This window comes from Teleopsis dalmanni, unplaced genomic scaffold (genome assembly GCF_002237135.1).
Source record: "Teleopsis dalmanni isolate 2A unplaced genomic scaffold, ASM223713v2 unscaffolded_contig_0223, whole genome shotgun sequence".
Taxonomy (NCBI): Eukaryota; Metazoa; Arthropoda; class Insecta; order Diptera; family Diopsidae; genus Teleopsis; species Teleopsis dalmanni.
The window spans coordinates 1-16,510 of NW_024031605.1; the positions used below are offsets into that span (position 1 = coordinate 1).

The 16,510-nt window shown below is 35.3% G+C and overlaps 1 protein-coding gene across 1 annotated transcript; it reads right to left on the reverse strand.

Annotated features, from left to right (window-relative positions):
* Nucleotides 1-12,985: 12,985 nt before the first annotated feature.
* On the reverse strand, nucleotides 12,986-13,792 carry LOC119663212 (enhancer of split m7 protein-like). Its single transcript, XM_038072868.1, has one exon. It carries the CDS (start codon nucleotides 13,693-13,695, stop codon nucleotides 13,081-13,083), a length of 615 nt encoding a protein of 204 aa, XP_037928796.1. The 5' UTR covers nucleotides 13,696-13,792; the 3' UTR covers nucleotides 12,986-13,080.
* Nucleotides 13,793-16,510: the final 2,718 nt, after the last annotated feature.

Sequence of the window (16,510 nt, forward strand, 5' to 3'; positions counted from 1 at the left end):
CATTATATCTGCTGCTGCTGTGCGTTGTTGCTTATTTTTTTTGCACTTTGCTGCTGGCGCATGTAAGCAATTGTCGTTTCGAGCATTACAATTTTGTCCATACGCAGAACATTGTCATTATCGCTGCATTCTGCAATTAGTTGTCTCAACGTACTTAAGCAATTTGTAACACGCGCACGACGGTGACGTTCCAACATTGGTTTCTTGGTCCTTTGGTATTGTTGCTTTTTAGCCATATTCTCAATCTTACGAAATTTATACACGTACATTTTGTTTATAGTTGTATTTTATTTACTAAACGAACTGTTTTCTCCATAAAAGTACTAACGGATCTGTTGTTTATATCGTGCACTGCACTTCCTTTTATAGTAAATATTTGAAAGTTAACCACTAACTACTGCTCAGAGCGCATGTCCTTTAACTGCTAACGTTATCTTCTAACGTTATTTAAGGGTGGTTTATTGAAAAAAATATTAATTTCTCTTTTAATACTAAATTTTTATCCTGAACACAGCTGAATACAGCTGCATTATTCATTGCTCAAACAGTACAATAAGAGTACAATAAGCTAAATGTGCTTTGCTAAAAGGACCTTATGGCTCGTGGCCGTGGGAACTGAGTTAAAACTGAATTTCTCACACATTTTATGTGCCTATAATTGCCCACATGCTTCTGTTAAAAGGATCAAAAATTTTGCAGCTGCCGTTTTTTACCGCTGTAAAAAATGTATGCAGTTCAGCATTATCCTTGTTGCGCATATCCTTGCGCTTTTACGTGCTGCTCTCTGCTCCGTTGAGACAATATTTATTGTGTTAATCTGATTGTTGGCGCACTTAAGATGTTTGCGTTCCGTTCTTACTTGCTTGTTATATGATGCATTCTATTGTAGCTCCCACACAATGTATTAATAAAGTTAATATAATGTCAGGATGTGAGTTTTTTTTCTCCAGCTTTTGTGTAATCCTTATTGAAATGACATTTGTTGCTTATACTTAAACTGTGGGAAAATAATTTCACAACAATATTTTGTTGATTTTTTTTCTGTTTTATTTTCCTTTTCATGGGTCGTGCCATTGTACGACTAGTGAAGTAAATTTAAAAGCGTGAGATGCGTGTGTTCATGTTGTATGATGTCCTTATGTCTTATAAGGGTATTAATGAATAAACTGAGTATTAATTAATAAATTATGCCATATACTTATTAACAAATTTAGGGAAAAGTTGAATGAAATTTTATTAAAGTTATTTACTATTAATTAAATTTATAATATTAACTGAGTTTCTGTAACAACAACAAATTAAGGATCTTTAGAGTTATATGCTATGTGTTTATTTGTTTTTTAACTTGAGGTCATGTAGTGAGAAGTATTCTTCCAATTGGTACTTTATTTTCTATTATTCTATTTTCTATTAATTTCTATTAATTACAAAAAAATCATAAACGCCAATCAACAATTAAAAATTATTCAGTCATAAATCTTTTTTTATTGTTTGTTATAGTTTATTATAATTATTATATTTATATTGTATATTTTGTTATGTATATTTATATTATATTATGTTTATTATTATTATTTTTATTATTGTTATTTAATAATAATAATCTTCTTTTTATGTTGTCATTGTATCATTGTTAAAGTTGTTGTAGTCAACCAGTTTAAAGCCTAAAGTGTCCTGAATGGTTTAAAGCCTGAATGGTTTTGACGAATGAACAAATTCACCTTTGGATCTTCGTTATGATATACAAATTGGGTCACAATGCAAACTTGGTTTCTAATGCATTTGGAGAAGAAACTGGTGTTACATATTGCATATGTCTTCGTAGCTTCTACTAATTGTTAAACATATTACATAGCAAGAAATTAAGCATAGCATAGCAATTTAAACAAATAACGTAATGACTTTTAAATAAATAAATAACCGCCACAAAAGGTTAGATCTGATAATGTTCCGCAATTAATAATATTATTGAAGACACATAGTTTTAGACCATGTGCGAGTTCGAGTAAATTGAGGAAAGTAAATTGAAATTTCCTACGGATTTTGCATTGCACTTATATACACTTATTTATTGCACTAATTTATTTTTCTCCTAAAAGTTTTCAAATTTATTTATTTATTAAACATCTTATAAAATTTTCACCATGGTAATATCTAATATCTTATGTATCTTTCTGCTAAAAGTTTTAAAATTTATTTATTTATTAAACATTTTATAAAATTTTCATCATGGTAATATCTAATATCTAATTTACCTAATTTTTACCTAATTTACCCTACTCGAAATTTTTTTTATTATTTTTTAAATATTATTAAATAATTGAATTTTGCAATTTACTTTAATGTGTAAGGACGGAATTTTGTACAAATTCCGCCCTACATAAAACTCATTGTTTTTTATTATTTTATCATCTGGATATAACTCGATTTATATATTTAAACAAATAAACAAAGCCAACCGCGAACATACGCACAAACGACACGCAAAACAAAGCCAACCGCGAACACACGCACACACGACAAGCAAAACAAAGCCAACCGCGAACATACGCACACACGACAAGCATAACAAAGCTGACAGCGAATTATACTTGTGCGGTTGTGCGTGCAATTAAGCAAAGCAAAGTGTCGTATATAAATAGCGGAGATTTTATATGAAAGATCACTTAGCACCGGCACACCGAAGTGAGTAGATCACTACTCCAGCGCTAAGTCCCTTTTTAGAAGCCCATGGTGTTTCGACGCTAAGGCTTAATAAATCAGTAGAAGGTATTGTATAGATTTTATAAACGCCTTTGATGTTTTGACGTCTTTGGCTAGAAACTAATTACGTAGATTTGGAAAAAACCCTTTGATGTTCTGACGTCTTTGGGTAAAAATTATTGAATAGGTTTTATAAACGCCTTTGATGTTTTGACGTCTTTGGCTAGAAACTAATTACGTAGATTTGGAAAAAACCCTTTGATGTTCTGACGTCTTTGGATAAAACTTACTGAGTAGAATCAAGACTAGAATAAGTTATTTAAGAAAACTTTAAATAAATTTTAAATAATAAAAACCAGCTTCGAACTAGTCAATAAAACAAATTTATTGCAACGACCCGGACCGCGACTGAGTGATACCTCAGCAAATTAAAAACGACGAATCCGTGTCGTTACAATTGGCGCCCGAGCAGGGACTAGTGTTCGATAGTATTCCAAGTGGAAAGAAAAGAATTTCCAGGGACCTGATTGGTCAAATCACAGTGGTCAAGGCTCGAATGGAAATTTAAGATCCAGAGGATAAAATATTAACAAATATCACAACAAGGAACAATGTCGGTGGGATCAAGAGGAATACCAGGAACATGTGGAAGTTCAATAAATCCTCCAGTGCGCTCCTACCTTCAGATGGTTGAAGAGGTACAGAAGTGGTCCTGTAAATATGACGGTGGTAAGGATCCACTAGGTTTCATCGATCACATAGAGGAACTGGCGGCTATGTACAATATCGATGTAAATCTAATTCCCAAGATGATGCCAATACTCTTTGAAGACAAAGCATTAAGATGGTACCGCAATAACCATAAACCTTGGCTCCTCTGGTCAGGCTTCAAGGAAGATTTCTTAAAATTTTTCATATCGTGTAGATATTTCGAAAAATTAGACAATGAGGTACGAACACGATTACAAAAGACAAACGAAAGTTTCAAGGATTACTCACTTGATATTATAAATCTAATGCGACACACTGGCATGGATCCAGATTCGCAATTGGAGCGGGTGTATCGAAACATGAAGGCAGACTACCGGATGTACATTAAACGTTCAGAGTTTACAAGCCTAAATGAATTAACAACACTTGCCGATGACTTCGAAGAACTAAGCACAGAACAGGATAAAGTGAGCCGTCATCGTGGTCGAGAAGTGAAAGTAGGACGCATGGTAGTCGAGTCCCCTCAAGTAATGGTGCTACAAAATACAATGAGAAGCATACCCAATATGCCTGAACGGGATAACGCTATTCATAGTCCAAACTCTGAGTCACCCATTCCTCATCAGAAACCAAGTAATCAGCCTCAGAACCAATCAATCGCTAAGCAAGCAACAGCATTTATAACTAGAAATGTGACTTCAGCATCACTACCAAAGTCAAGCATAACGACACAACGCGTACAATCTCGAGATTATTCAAAAGCCCAGGGAATAAACCAGCAAGAAAATCCACAAGAGAAGACACCATGTAGGTGCTTAGTACCACCGCGTCAGCGAAATTTAAAACTCATCACAGAGTCGAAAAGTCAGAGTGCAGCAGTACCGCGTCAGCGAAGTTTAAAACTCATCACAGAGTCGAAAAGTCAGAGTCCAAATGTTCAACGTCAGCGAAATTTAAAACTCATCACAGAGTCGAAAAGTCAGAGTCCAGAAGTACCGCGTCAGCGAAGTTTAAAACTCAACACAGAGTCGAAAAGTCAGAGTCCAGAAGTACCGCGTCAGCGAAGTTTAAAACTCATCACAGAGTCGAAAAGTCAGAGTCCAGATGTACCACGTCTGTGAAATTCAAAACTCATCACAGAGTCGAAAAGTCAGAGTCCAGAAGTACCGCGTCAGCGAAGTTTAAAACTCATCACAGAGTCGAAAAGTCAGAGTCCAGATGTACCACGTCAGCGAAGTTTAAAACTCATCACAGAGTCGAAAAGTCTGAGTCCAGATGTACAGCGTCAGAAAAATTTAAAACTCATCACAGAGTCGAAAAGTCTGAGTGCAGATGTACCGCGTCAGCGAAGTTTAAAACTCATCACAGAGTCGAAGAGTCAGAGTCCAGATGTACCACGTGAGCAGGATTATGATTACACCAGTACACATCAAGATGAATTCCTCAAAGTTTTTAGGAATCCTAGAAAGCGGACACGAAACCATTCAACGAAGTAGTCCAGTTCAAATCCCCCGAAGAAGGAGGGAAATGTAAGGACGGAATTTTGTACAAATTTCCGCCCTACATAAACTTACTACTTTTATAAAATTTCGTCTACGTAAAAAATTATTTAAACAAATAAACAAAGCCAACCGCGAACATACGCACACACGACAAGCAAAACGAAGCCAACCGCGAACACACGCACACACGACAAGCAAAACGAAGCCAACCGCGAACATACGCACACACGACAAGCAAAACGAAGCCAACCGCGAACACACGCACACACGACAAGCAAAACAAAGCCAACCGCGAACATACGCACACACGACAAGCATAACAAAGCTGACAGCGAATTATACTTGTGCGGTTGTGCGTGCAATTAAGCAAAGCAAAGTGTCGTATATAAATAGCGGAGATTTTATATGAAAGATCACTTAGCACCGGCACACCGAAGTGAGTAGATCACTACTCCAGCGCTAAGTCCCTTTTTAGAAGCCCATGGTGTTTCGACGCTAAGGCTTAATAAATCAGTAGAAGGTATTGTATAGATTTTATAAACGCCTTTGATGTTTTGACGTCTTTGGCTAGAAACTAATTACGTAGATTTGGAAAAAACCCTTTGATGTTCTGACGTCTTTGGGTAAAAATTATTGAATAGGTTTTATAAACGCCTTTGATGTTTTGACGTCTTTGGCTAGAAACTAATTACGTAGATTTGGAAAAAACCCTTTGATGTTCTGACGTCTTTGGATAAAACTTACTGAGTAGAATCAAGACTAGAATAAGTTATTTAAGAAAACTTTAAATAAATTTTAAATAATAAAAACAAACGGTCTTTTACTTTCCACTCATTGGTTTACCAGCTTCGAACTAGTCAATAAAACAAATTTATTGCAACGACCCGGACCGCGACTGAGTAATACCTCAGCAGAATTAAAACGACGAATCCGTGTCGTTACAAATGTATACTTTAATTTACTTTAACTTTCTTTCGATAACGTTATTGATTTCATTTTTTCTTGATACTCCTATGATTCGCGTTCTGTGTTGCATTTTCGGCACTTATGTTAATATGATTAGTATGAATATTCAATATTCATCTATAAAATATTTTGCAACAAAAAACAACTATTGTTTATTATTGAATTACTTAATACTTAATCTCTGTTTGATGTTGATAGATCCGAAAATATTAAGTTGTTCGGAAAGTAATTTCGTTTTTTTTTGTGGAAATGAAAGACAGTTTTCGTATAATAAACAAATACTTTATTAAATTATATATTGGCCGTTCTGGTCCAACACCTTTTGCCATCATTTTGGTAGTAGCTCTTCCACGCTCTTAAAATTTTTGGTCTTTACTGGCAAAAAAGTGATCAAATTGCTTTTTGACCTCCTCATTTGAGGTAAAGGTTTTAACGTCTAAAAAATTTTGGAGTGACCGGAACAAATAATAATCCGACGGTGCCAGGTCTGAAGAATATACTGACGTACTGTCAACACACCTTCTCCATACGCATCGGTCAATTTATTTCTGGCTTGAACAGTATTTTTACCCTTTCTGTAATAAAACAGTAAGATATGTCAAAAATGCTGCTTATCGCTCTCCATATTTAAAAGGGCACCAACCAAAAACTACTGCGTAGAATTAATTGGAATTCACACACAAGCCTTGCTATATGAGCTCTCAAACCATATAAAAATTATACGAAATTACTTTTGAAACAACCTATTAGAATATAGGACTATATCAACAATAGAAGATAGGACATTCTTATAATTAAAACCAGCACCTGAAAGCTAGGTTTAAAACTAGAATCTCTAACTTTTTAGTGAATTTACAAATCAATGATTTAGATTAGTTTCAAACTACCAATTCAAACAGCTGTAGAAAGTTAGGCGGTCAGAGTCTTGATTTTTCTACCGATATATATAGGCATTTGTTAATATTATAATATAAATATTTTTTTATATAATTTTAAAATTAATTTATTCTTTTTATTTTTGTTTAGAAACTTTTTCAACAAATAAATCAACTAGCTAGACTACGCAGGAATCACATACGTATATATACGTAATATCAGTTGAAATATTGTAATTTGTTGAACACTGATAAATAAATAAATACTATTTAATTCAAAAATCAACGAGTGAGAAATATAATAGTTCCTGTAAATTGTATTGAAGTAAAATCATCTATTTATCTATCTTTTTTTTATTTAAATATAAATAATAAGACTGGAGATTATCGTCACTTTCGAAAATTATTTTATAACTATCACATTATTGAGCGCATACCAGAATAAAATGGGTGAGTAAATTTTATGTACTTCCTTAGAAAATTGTTATTTAATATGTATAAGTTATTATAAAAAATATTTGTTTAACAATAATATGCATATGAAATATAATTGACTTATTTATTTAACTACCATAACTTAATTATCAGTATTATTGTAAAAACATTAATTGGTTTTGATAAAATTATTCGTTTGTAATTCAATCAAAAATAATTTGCAATAAAATGATTTTTCTTATTATAATTTCAATTAATAATAATATTTTATTTGATTGAAATTGTTAAGGTTCTTTCAATATTATTGTTTATATTATGCAGCCTTAACTTTTTTGTTTTAAATCTTGTGTATTTAATATAATATGGAGAGCTTTTTCAATCCCATTGATGTGGATTAGTTTATTCGGCTTGACTATAAGTTTTTGAGCTCTTTTATATATTAAGTTTAATGCTTTTTTTATTTCTGGGGATTAATAATAGATTTTATAGGTAACGATGTATTACGATCGCTTTTACTTACTTACTTATGTGGCCATAACAACCCGTTACCGAGTTTCGGCCTGACGCAGCATGTCTCCCCAGGCGCCTCTGCTGCGTGCGCGCCTTCTCCAGTCTCGTATATCAAGTCCAGTTAGTGCTCCCTCAACTTGATCACTCCACCGGAGACACGGTCTACCTTTACGTCTTCTTCCGCCAACTACTGCTTCAAACACCTTTTTCGCCGGAGCGTCTTCATCCATTCTCACGACATGACCAAGCCAGCGAAGCCGCTGGATGTTAATGCGCTGAATTACGTCAATGTCGTGATAAAGCTCGTACAGCTCGTGGTTCATTCTAATGCGGTAGTCGTCGCCAACTCGTAGAGGACCAAAGATCTTACGAAGAACTTTTCTCTCGAACACTCCCAGTGCTGCTTCATCATTCTGGGATAACGTCCATGCTTCTGCGCCATACAGAAGCACAGGGAGGATGAGCGACCTATAGAGCGTAAGTTTTGTTTGTCGAGAGAGAGCTCTACATACCAATTGCCTATTGAGCTCATAGTAGCACCTATTAGCAATGGTGATTCTTCGTCTGATCTCCAGACTGACATCATTTGTATTCGTTACAGCGGTGCCAAGGTAGATGAAATCCTTGACAGATTCGAAAGTATAGTCGCCAGCCACTAGCCCGGTGTCCGAGCGACGCACATTTCTACCAGTAGCCGACATATACTTCGTTTTTCCCTCATTCACCGCTAAACCCATTCTTGCAGATTCCTTTTCGATAGCAGCAAAAGCAGCTGTAACATCACGCTTGCTACGCCCAATGATGTCAATGTCGTCGGCGTAAGCAAGGAGCTGGACACATTTGTAGAATATTGTTCCATTACGATGAACACCTGCCCTGCGCATGATCACTTCCATGACGAAATTGAAGAGGTCACATGATAAGGGATCACCTTGTCTGAAGCCTCGCACGGTATCAAAAGGTTCAGAGAGACTCGATCCTACCTTGACGGAGCTACGGGTATTACTCAGCGTCATTCTGCAAAGTCGAATTAATTTTGCAGGGATACCGAGCTCAGACATTGCGGCGTAAACGTGATCCCTAATGGGGCTATCGAAAGCTGCTTTATAATCGACAAAAAGGTGATGAGTGTCGATGTTATGTTCGTGGGCTTTTTCCAGGATTTGTCGCAGTGTGAATATCTGATCAATGGTGGAGCGACCAGGTCGAAAGCCGCACTGATAAGGTCCAATCAGTGAGTTGGCATGTGGCTTCAACCTTTCACACAGTACAGTTGAAAGAACCTTGTACGCGACAGGTATCAGGCTAATCCCGCGATAGTTGGCGCAAATCGTCGGGTCACCTTTTTTCAAGACAGGACAAAGGCTACTGAGATTCCAATCGCTGGGCATACTTTCATCTAACCATATTCTGCAGATAAGCTGATGCATGCACCCTATCAGCATATCGCCGCCGGCCTTGAACAATTCAGCAGGCAGGCCATCTGCGCATGCCGCTTTGTTGTTCTTAAGTCGCTGTATAGCAACACGCACTTCGTTATGGCTAGGTGGTGGAATTTCAACATCATCATTTTCGATTGGGGATACAGAGGGCATTTCTTCAATGGCAGAGTTGATGTTATCATCGCCAGATAGTAGTTTGGAGAAATGCTCCTTCCATACTTTCAGTACATTCTGCGTATCTGTAACCAGATTACCATTTTCGTCCTTACAGGTTGATGCACCAGGCTTAAAGCCTTGAGTCAGACGGTTGACTTTTTGATAAAATTTACGGGCATCATTCCTATTTCTACACACCTCGATTTCCTCTCGCTCGCGCCTTTCTTGATCTCGTTTCTTCCGTCTGAATAGGCACCTCTCTACCTTCCTCATCTCCCGATATTGTTCATGCACGGTTCGCGTTGCTGCTGACTGCAGGGTCCTTTTATAGGCCGCGTTCTTCGCAGCAGTAGCTTGGCGACACTCTTCGTCGTACCATTGGTTTCGCCGTGGGGGACGTTGGAAACCAAGGACATCTTCCGCTGTTGTGCGTAGGGAGTGAGAGATATTTCCCCACTGTCTACCGGCATTATCGGAACGGGAGGGTTGGTTGTTTAATCGGCTAGAGAGCTGAGCGGCGAAGGCTTCGGCTGTCTCTCGTGATCGCAGCTTATTAACGTCTAGTTTTTTCTGAACATTGGAGCGTACGTTGTTGGCGGTACTAAGCCGCATGCGTACCTTGGCTGCGACAAGGTAGTGATCTGAGTCGATATTTGGACCACGGAATGAACGTACGTCCAGCACACTAGAAGCGTGCCTTGCGTCAATCACGAAGTGATCAATCTGGTTTCGTGTTGCTTGATCGGGAGATAGCCACGTTGCCTTGTGAATATCACGGTGTGGGAATCTGGTGCTACATACTACCATATTTCGCGCCGCAGCGAAATCAATTAGCCTTAGACCGTTGTTGGAGGTTGATTCATGGAGGCTAAATTTTCCGACAGTTGGACCAAAGACTTCTTCTCTTCCAACCTTTGCATTAAAATCCCCGAGAACAATTTTAACGTCGTGGGCGGGACTGCGGTCATAAATTTCCTCGAGTCTCGCGTAGAATGTATCTTTGGTCAAGTCGTCCTTTTCTTCTGTCGGCGCGTGAGCGCAAATTAACGTGATGTTAAAAAATTTTGCCTTGATACGGAGTGTGGCAAGCCTTTCGTTCACCGGTGTGAATCGCTGGACTAATTTTGATAGTCTCTTGCTTACCACAAAACCGCATCCAAATTCACGTCGATTTGCATGGCAGCTGTAGTATACATCACAGTTTGCTCTTTTAGAGCAGCCTTGTCCTATCCATCGCATTTCCTGGATGGCGGTGACGTCAGCCTTACATTTATTGAGGGCTTCCGCCAGTTGGATAGAGGCACCTTCCCTATAGAGGGTCCGGACATTCCAGGTGCATATCCGTAAATCATAGTCCTTTAATCGTTTGCATTGGTCGTCAACGTTATTCGGTTTCCAGTTCCGAGGCATTCTTGCGTCCTTCATTGGTGGTTGATTTTACGTGACGGGTACCAAACCCTGTGCACAACCCAAATTTAAAGTCCTGGGGATAGGACTCGCCGTACGCACTATTAGTTCATTACCCAGCGGGTGCCAGGTAACTATCCAGGGGTGCCACGAGGAGGCTGTGCGACAACTTGGATTGAGGACAACAAGGATTGCGCTGGCATTTTCCATGTTAAATGCAATCAGACACGTTGCCTTGTGTACTCGCTCCCAGAGGGCACGCGGGCCCCCCGATCGCTTTTAAATTATATAAATATAATATACATATGTATTTTACGGCAAAAGTTACGGTGCTGGCATGCTACTGCGTATGGTCGGAGTTTTGTCTTTTCGTATATGAATGAAACTTCGTATGTGTTAATACGGATACTGTCCCATCCGTGGTATCAGAACGAACCATTATTTTTATTCAAGTAAATATTGGTGCACAAATTCGATCCTAAACTATATAAAACTGCTACGCCATCGAACCAAAAAATTATTGCACTATTTTCATTACATATAAGACTGATATTAAGCACTTATCATGATTATTGCCATTTTTTCATGTAGAACGTGCAACCATCAACGGTAACAATCCAATTTATTATAAATGGCCTGTTAATATAAAATTCTTGCCTTGGGAAAGAATTCAGTTCTTTTACTTTTCGAATAAAACCATTATACGTATATTGTAGAAATAGCCCGGATTTCTTTTGAAAAAATTCGACACCGTCGTTTTTCATAGACCTGCTTTAATGTCAATTTTACGTCAACAAAAGAGTGTTGCAGAAGCCGAGAGAAATATTAATCTAAAGATACAGTGTCAGAACTATAAATACAATGAATGCAAAAAAATTCTTAATTAAAGTTTTTCCAATTTTTGTGGTTACAAATGTTGTTAACATTTATCTTTAGCAGTTCCGTCTTTTAGTTTTAAATTTCTTGCTTTAATTATATGATTTGCTCACAGTAAATATTTTAATCAATTATTCGATAGAAGTGTTGTAGCTCGTAAAGGATGATACCTTTAAGTGACATCAAAAACTAGATATCACTTTCCTTGTTTTTATTGAAACACAATGAGACCTGTTTGTATTCTCCGTGTTGAAAATAATGAGCGGCACTTGGTTGTCTATGTAGATGAGTGACTCTGAGATGTAGTTGCCACCGATTCTCGAATCACATACTTTATCGTTATTCTTAGCCACAGTTTGTAAAACTTTTTTACTTAATAAAACCATTATTTTAGAACATTATGTATTTTTAAATAATTTGTCAGTACTTTAACAATCAGGTACTTTAACAATCAGCTTTAGAGATCAAGGTAGATAAATTTTATATTATATTTTCATTATAAATTTACATTTTAAAGTATGCATATAATTGAAATCGTGTCCTTCTATTGCTGTGATCTTCACAAGAATCTTTGTGATGCTATAACATGAAATAAGTTTAGTACATATCTAATATAATAATGAATGAAATGGTAGTAAATCAATTTTATAATAGACCAATAGTTTTATTTTAATTACGTATGAGAAAAAATTTAATGTAATTTCTTTACATGACTTCTTAGAGTTAAATTAATCAAAATTTTTTGTTATGCATACTAAAGTAATTAAGTCGACATGAGGATATATTGTCATTACTTCTTTAGATATTCCTTTGTTTCCATGATATAATATTTTAAACACAACTAAATAGTTATTCTATGTTAAAGAATTCTTCTATTTCATTAAAACATAGAAACAGATAAATAATGTGAATAAAGTGTCAGCTAATTGCATTGAAAAATTGAAATAAAAATATTAAAACTGTTAGTATTAAAGTAACGGACCCAAAACAATAAAATAATTTTACAAAAAATTTAAATATAAAAACGTATAGAATGCTATGTTACAGAAAAAAAACTTGCATTTTACTTCAGCAAAGCCTACACAATTATTATATTTATGTTAAGTCAGAACCTCAATATGTCTACATATTAATTAAACTGTTTTTCATCAAATCAGATTTTATTTCTTCCTCTTTCAATCAATTTGTACATACAATTTTTACCAAGTTTCATAAATTGAAAAACAAAATCTTTTTTTTTGAATTGTTTATTTAAAACATTTTTTTTTTAATAACATTTACAAATGTTTTAATATAAAATGTACTTCTATAAAGCTTTCCCTATCACAGACAATAGTATATGTATTTTTCTTGATTAATAATAATCTTAACAAATTTAACAAAATATTTAACAAAATGATTAACTAATTGAATAATTAAATATTGAGACCCATAAAGTGCAATTTGAAAGTCTTGAACACGCTCTCCTTTTATCTGATTTCAGTCTTTAAATATTTTTTACCAAGGTCTCCAGACTTGTTTATTAATTTGCAAAAGCCCTTGATTACAAATAGAACTGAAGCTTTTACTTGAAAGTGCAGGCGAACAACGGGAATTTTCACTGTCACTGGCATATCCGCTTGAGACTGGACTGTACATTGCAGTTGAAGCGATATGTGCTGAAGCGCCACCACAATTGATACTCAATGGTGTGTTAATGGCAGTGTGTGCTTCTTCTGCTGATTCCAATTGATTAAGACGTAAACCCAAATGAGTCATAAGTTGAGTGCCGAAGGCAACATCGACCTTGGGTAATGACGCCAAACAACGTGATACCTCGTTTGCTGCTTGTATGTAACCTGAGCGGAAACTGTGCTGTGACTTTGTGTTGTCCTGTGTAGAGTTTTGTTTTTGTGTCTTTAGCTTGCGTAAATGTTGTACAGTCAATTCTAAAATATCAGCCTTTTCCAACTTAACACTGGGATCACCACACTGCTGCTGCATACATTCACCGATTAAATCCTTAAGATCATCGAGACACTTGTTGATGCGAGCACGACGTTTACGCTCCAAAAGTGGTTTCATTACTTTACGATATTGATAAGTTTTTGATTCTTCATATTTTGTTGCCATTTTGATTTGTTTTTAAATTTAAGTTTAATTTTACGTAAATGGAAGACTTGTAAAGAGAAAATTACTTTGATGTTATTGCTTTAAGTGCTAAACTAAGAATGTTGCTGATTCCGTTGCCACGTCCGCCTTATATATGCGCACGTGTACTATATTGCAACTTGACTGCTCGTGCTTAAAGTACGCACAAAATGAGAGCGGAGCGCAGTCAGTTTGTGTTATACCAACAACAACACCTGCAGGAGTTTAAATGTGGCATGGTGGTGGGTTTTTTCATCTTCTTTTAAGGATTACAAACAAGTTTGTCTCAATTCGTTGCTCTTCTTCGTAGGGGTTGTTTGCGTTATTTGCGTTGCGTTGCTTGTTGTTATTGGTATTGATGTGGTAGTTCTGTAGTGGTAGTTTAATGCCTTGATCAGGTAATGAATTAAAAGCCTGCTTGCCACAAGCTGCCACTGCCGATTTTTAAAATCGTGGGAAACACTTCGCTAGTGAGTTTCCCACAAGATTTTTCTCGCTCCTTACAGGTTTTGTCGACAATTGTTCGGTGTTATTATCGTCAACACTCGTCCTTTATGGAATTGATAGTAACGTATCCAGTAACACAGTGGGCTATATTCAGGAAATTCAGGATATATTCTGTATATGAAAGTCTTTAGTATACGTATTTTAGCACATATTCATGGTTGTTATATATATATAAATTAAGTTAAATTGATTATTATATATTATGGATAGATTAAATGGTTTGTATGGATTCGAAAAAATCATAGCTTTTTATGATGTATAGACTCAGTAGTGTAGATTATTTTTGTATATATATTTGACATTTAGTTGGAGGACTCATCGTAAAAGAAAATTCATTAAAAATAAGAATGTGTGTGCCATGTTTCATTTTTACTTAAACATCTTACAGCCAACGTAACAGATAATAAGAAAAGTCTGTATATTAATTTCCTTGAAGATATGTACCATTCATTGTTAACAGGTGCAGTTTACCAACGTGCAGAAACTATCCTTTGAACATATTTCCTAATACCATACATTAGATTACACTGGAAGAATCATTGAAATGTTAGAATCTCAAAAGAGTGGCATTCTTTCGGCACCCAATAATGACACATACTATTTCTTAATAAATTGCACTTTGGTTATTTTGGATACTATCTCTTTTCTTTAAACATGCAAAATAGAAATATTAATATTTTTTGTAAATTGAAAGAAAACGTTGATTATCATCAACAGATACGATTTATTACTCGTACTCGTATGTATGAAAAGTGCTATTTGAATGGGGTAGTCTCATTTCAAAAAGAGAGAGTCCTGCTTTTTTACGACTTATAATATTTTATTTTTATGGCAGCTTTATGAATGGGTTAGTCTCACTTCTAAAAGAGAGAGTCCAAATTATTTTTACGGTACATAAGTTTTTATTGTAACTCTCTATATATATATATTGTGCAAATGAGGAATAGGTTAGTCTCACTTCAAAAAGAGAGAGTCCAAATTATTTTTACTTTACAAAATATTTGTTTTTTAATAACTATATATATATTGTGCAGATGTAGGTTTTATTTTCTGATTATTATACTTTATACTTTTATAATACATATGAGTTATATGAATAGCTTTTACATATTTGTACATATTTTTAACATATTTGTAATATGTGTAATATAGTAATATATATATATAGGTAAATTAATATGGGTAAGAAATAATTCTGCCCGTCCTCTTCCGAATATAGTGATAGGCAGCATGAAGTTTTCGATGTCGAATAACTTCATAGCAATGTTTTCTTAAACTCATATATAACTCATACAGAGCTTGCCAGATTACTAGAATAATACCATTATACTAAGAGTGCATAAGGCAACCTATAACTTTTTTTCTTCATATGTTATTTTAGTCTAATTTGATTCATATTTTGCCCACTGTAAATCTTGCCGGAGTCCTGAATAAGTAAATAAAGATTAAGTGAACAGAATTTCCAAAAACAACTACCACCTGCCTTTTCGTCAAATTATGTATGTTAAATGTTGCTTCTGTGCAGTACTACGGCCAAATGGTATAAGGAGTCAATCGGATGGCATGAATATTTTAGGAACTGACTAGCCGGCTGACTGACTGACGAACGGAAAGTAAATGTAACGTATTTTGATTTTAATATATTTTTTCTGGTCAGCATGATCGAGTGAAGAGTTTCAGACAAGTCGCGTATGAATCGAGTGTGAGAAACTTTTCATGGTTGCAGCTGTTGTTATTATTTGTTTTTTTTTTTAATAATTCTTTTTTATTTATATTTTTTTATGTTAGCAATTTAGTTAAAATGCTGCAAGTCAAGCTAAGGTTAAGCAGATCAGAAAAGTAATAAAGTAAAATAGCCAATAAGTAATAAATTGTGTAGTTGTATCAATTTTTGGTGTCTTGTTGGAATGAATCCTTAACACGAACATTAGCATGACCATCCTTTTATTTATAATTGTGTGTATGTATCTTTATGTCTGTGTCTAGAGCGTTAAGAAAATTTGTGTGTAATTATAGACTTTATCAATTAGGGCTTATCAATGGGGGTTAATGTTAACACGATATATTGCATTGTAATTTCTGAATTGTTTTTATGGGTAATTCGGATGAGATTGTAAAAAGTTTCGTGTGCTTTGCTTGTGCCGGACTCGAAGTGGTTTCGAGATTTAATAATTGCTTTAGATGAGTTTAATTGTAATGGAAATGAAAGGAAGTACTATTGTAATTATAAGGCAAAATATATATGGCATCGTAATGACTTTTTTGTTTACGTAGTAATCAAATGGGTGAT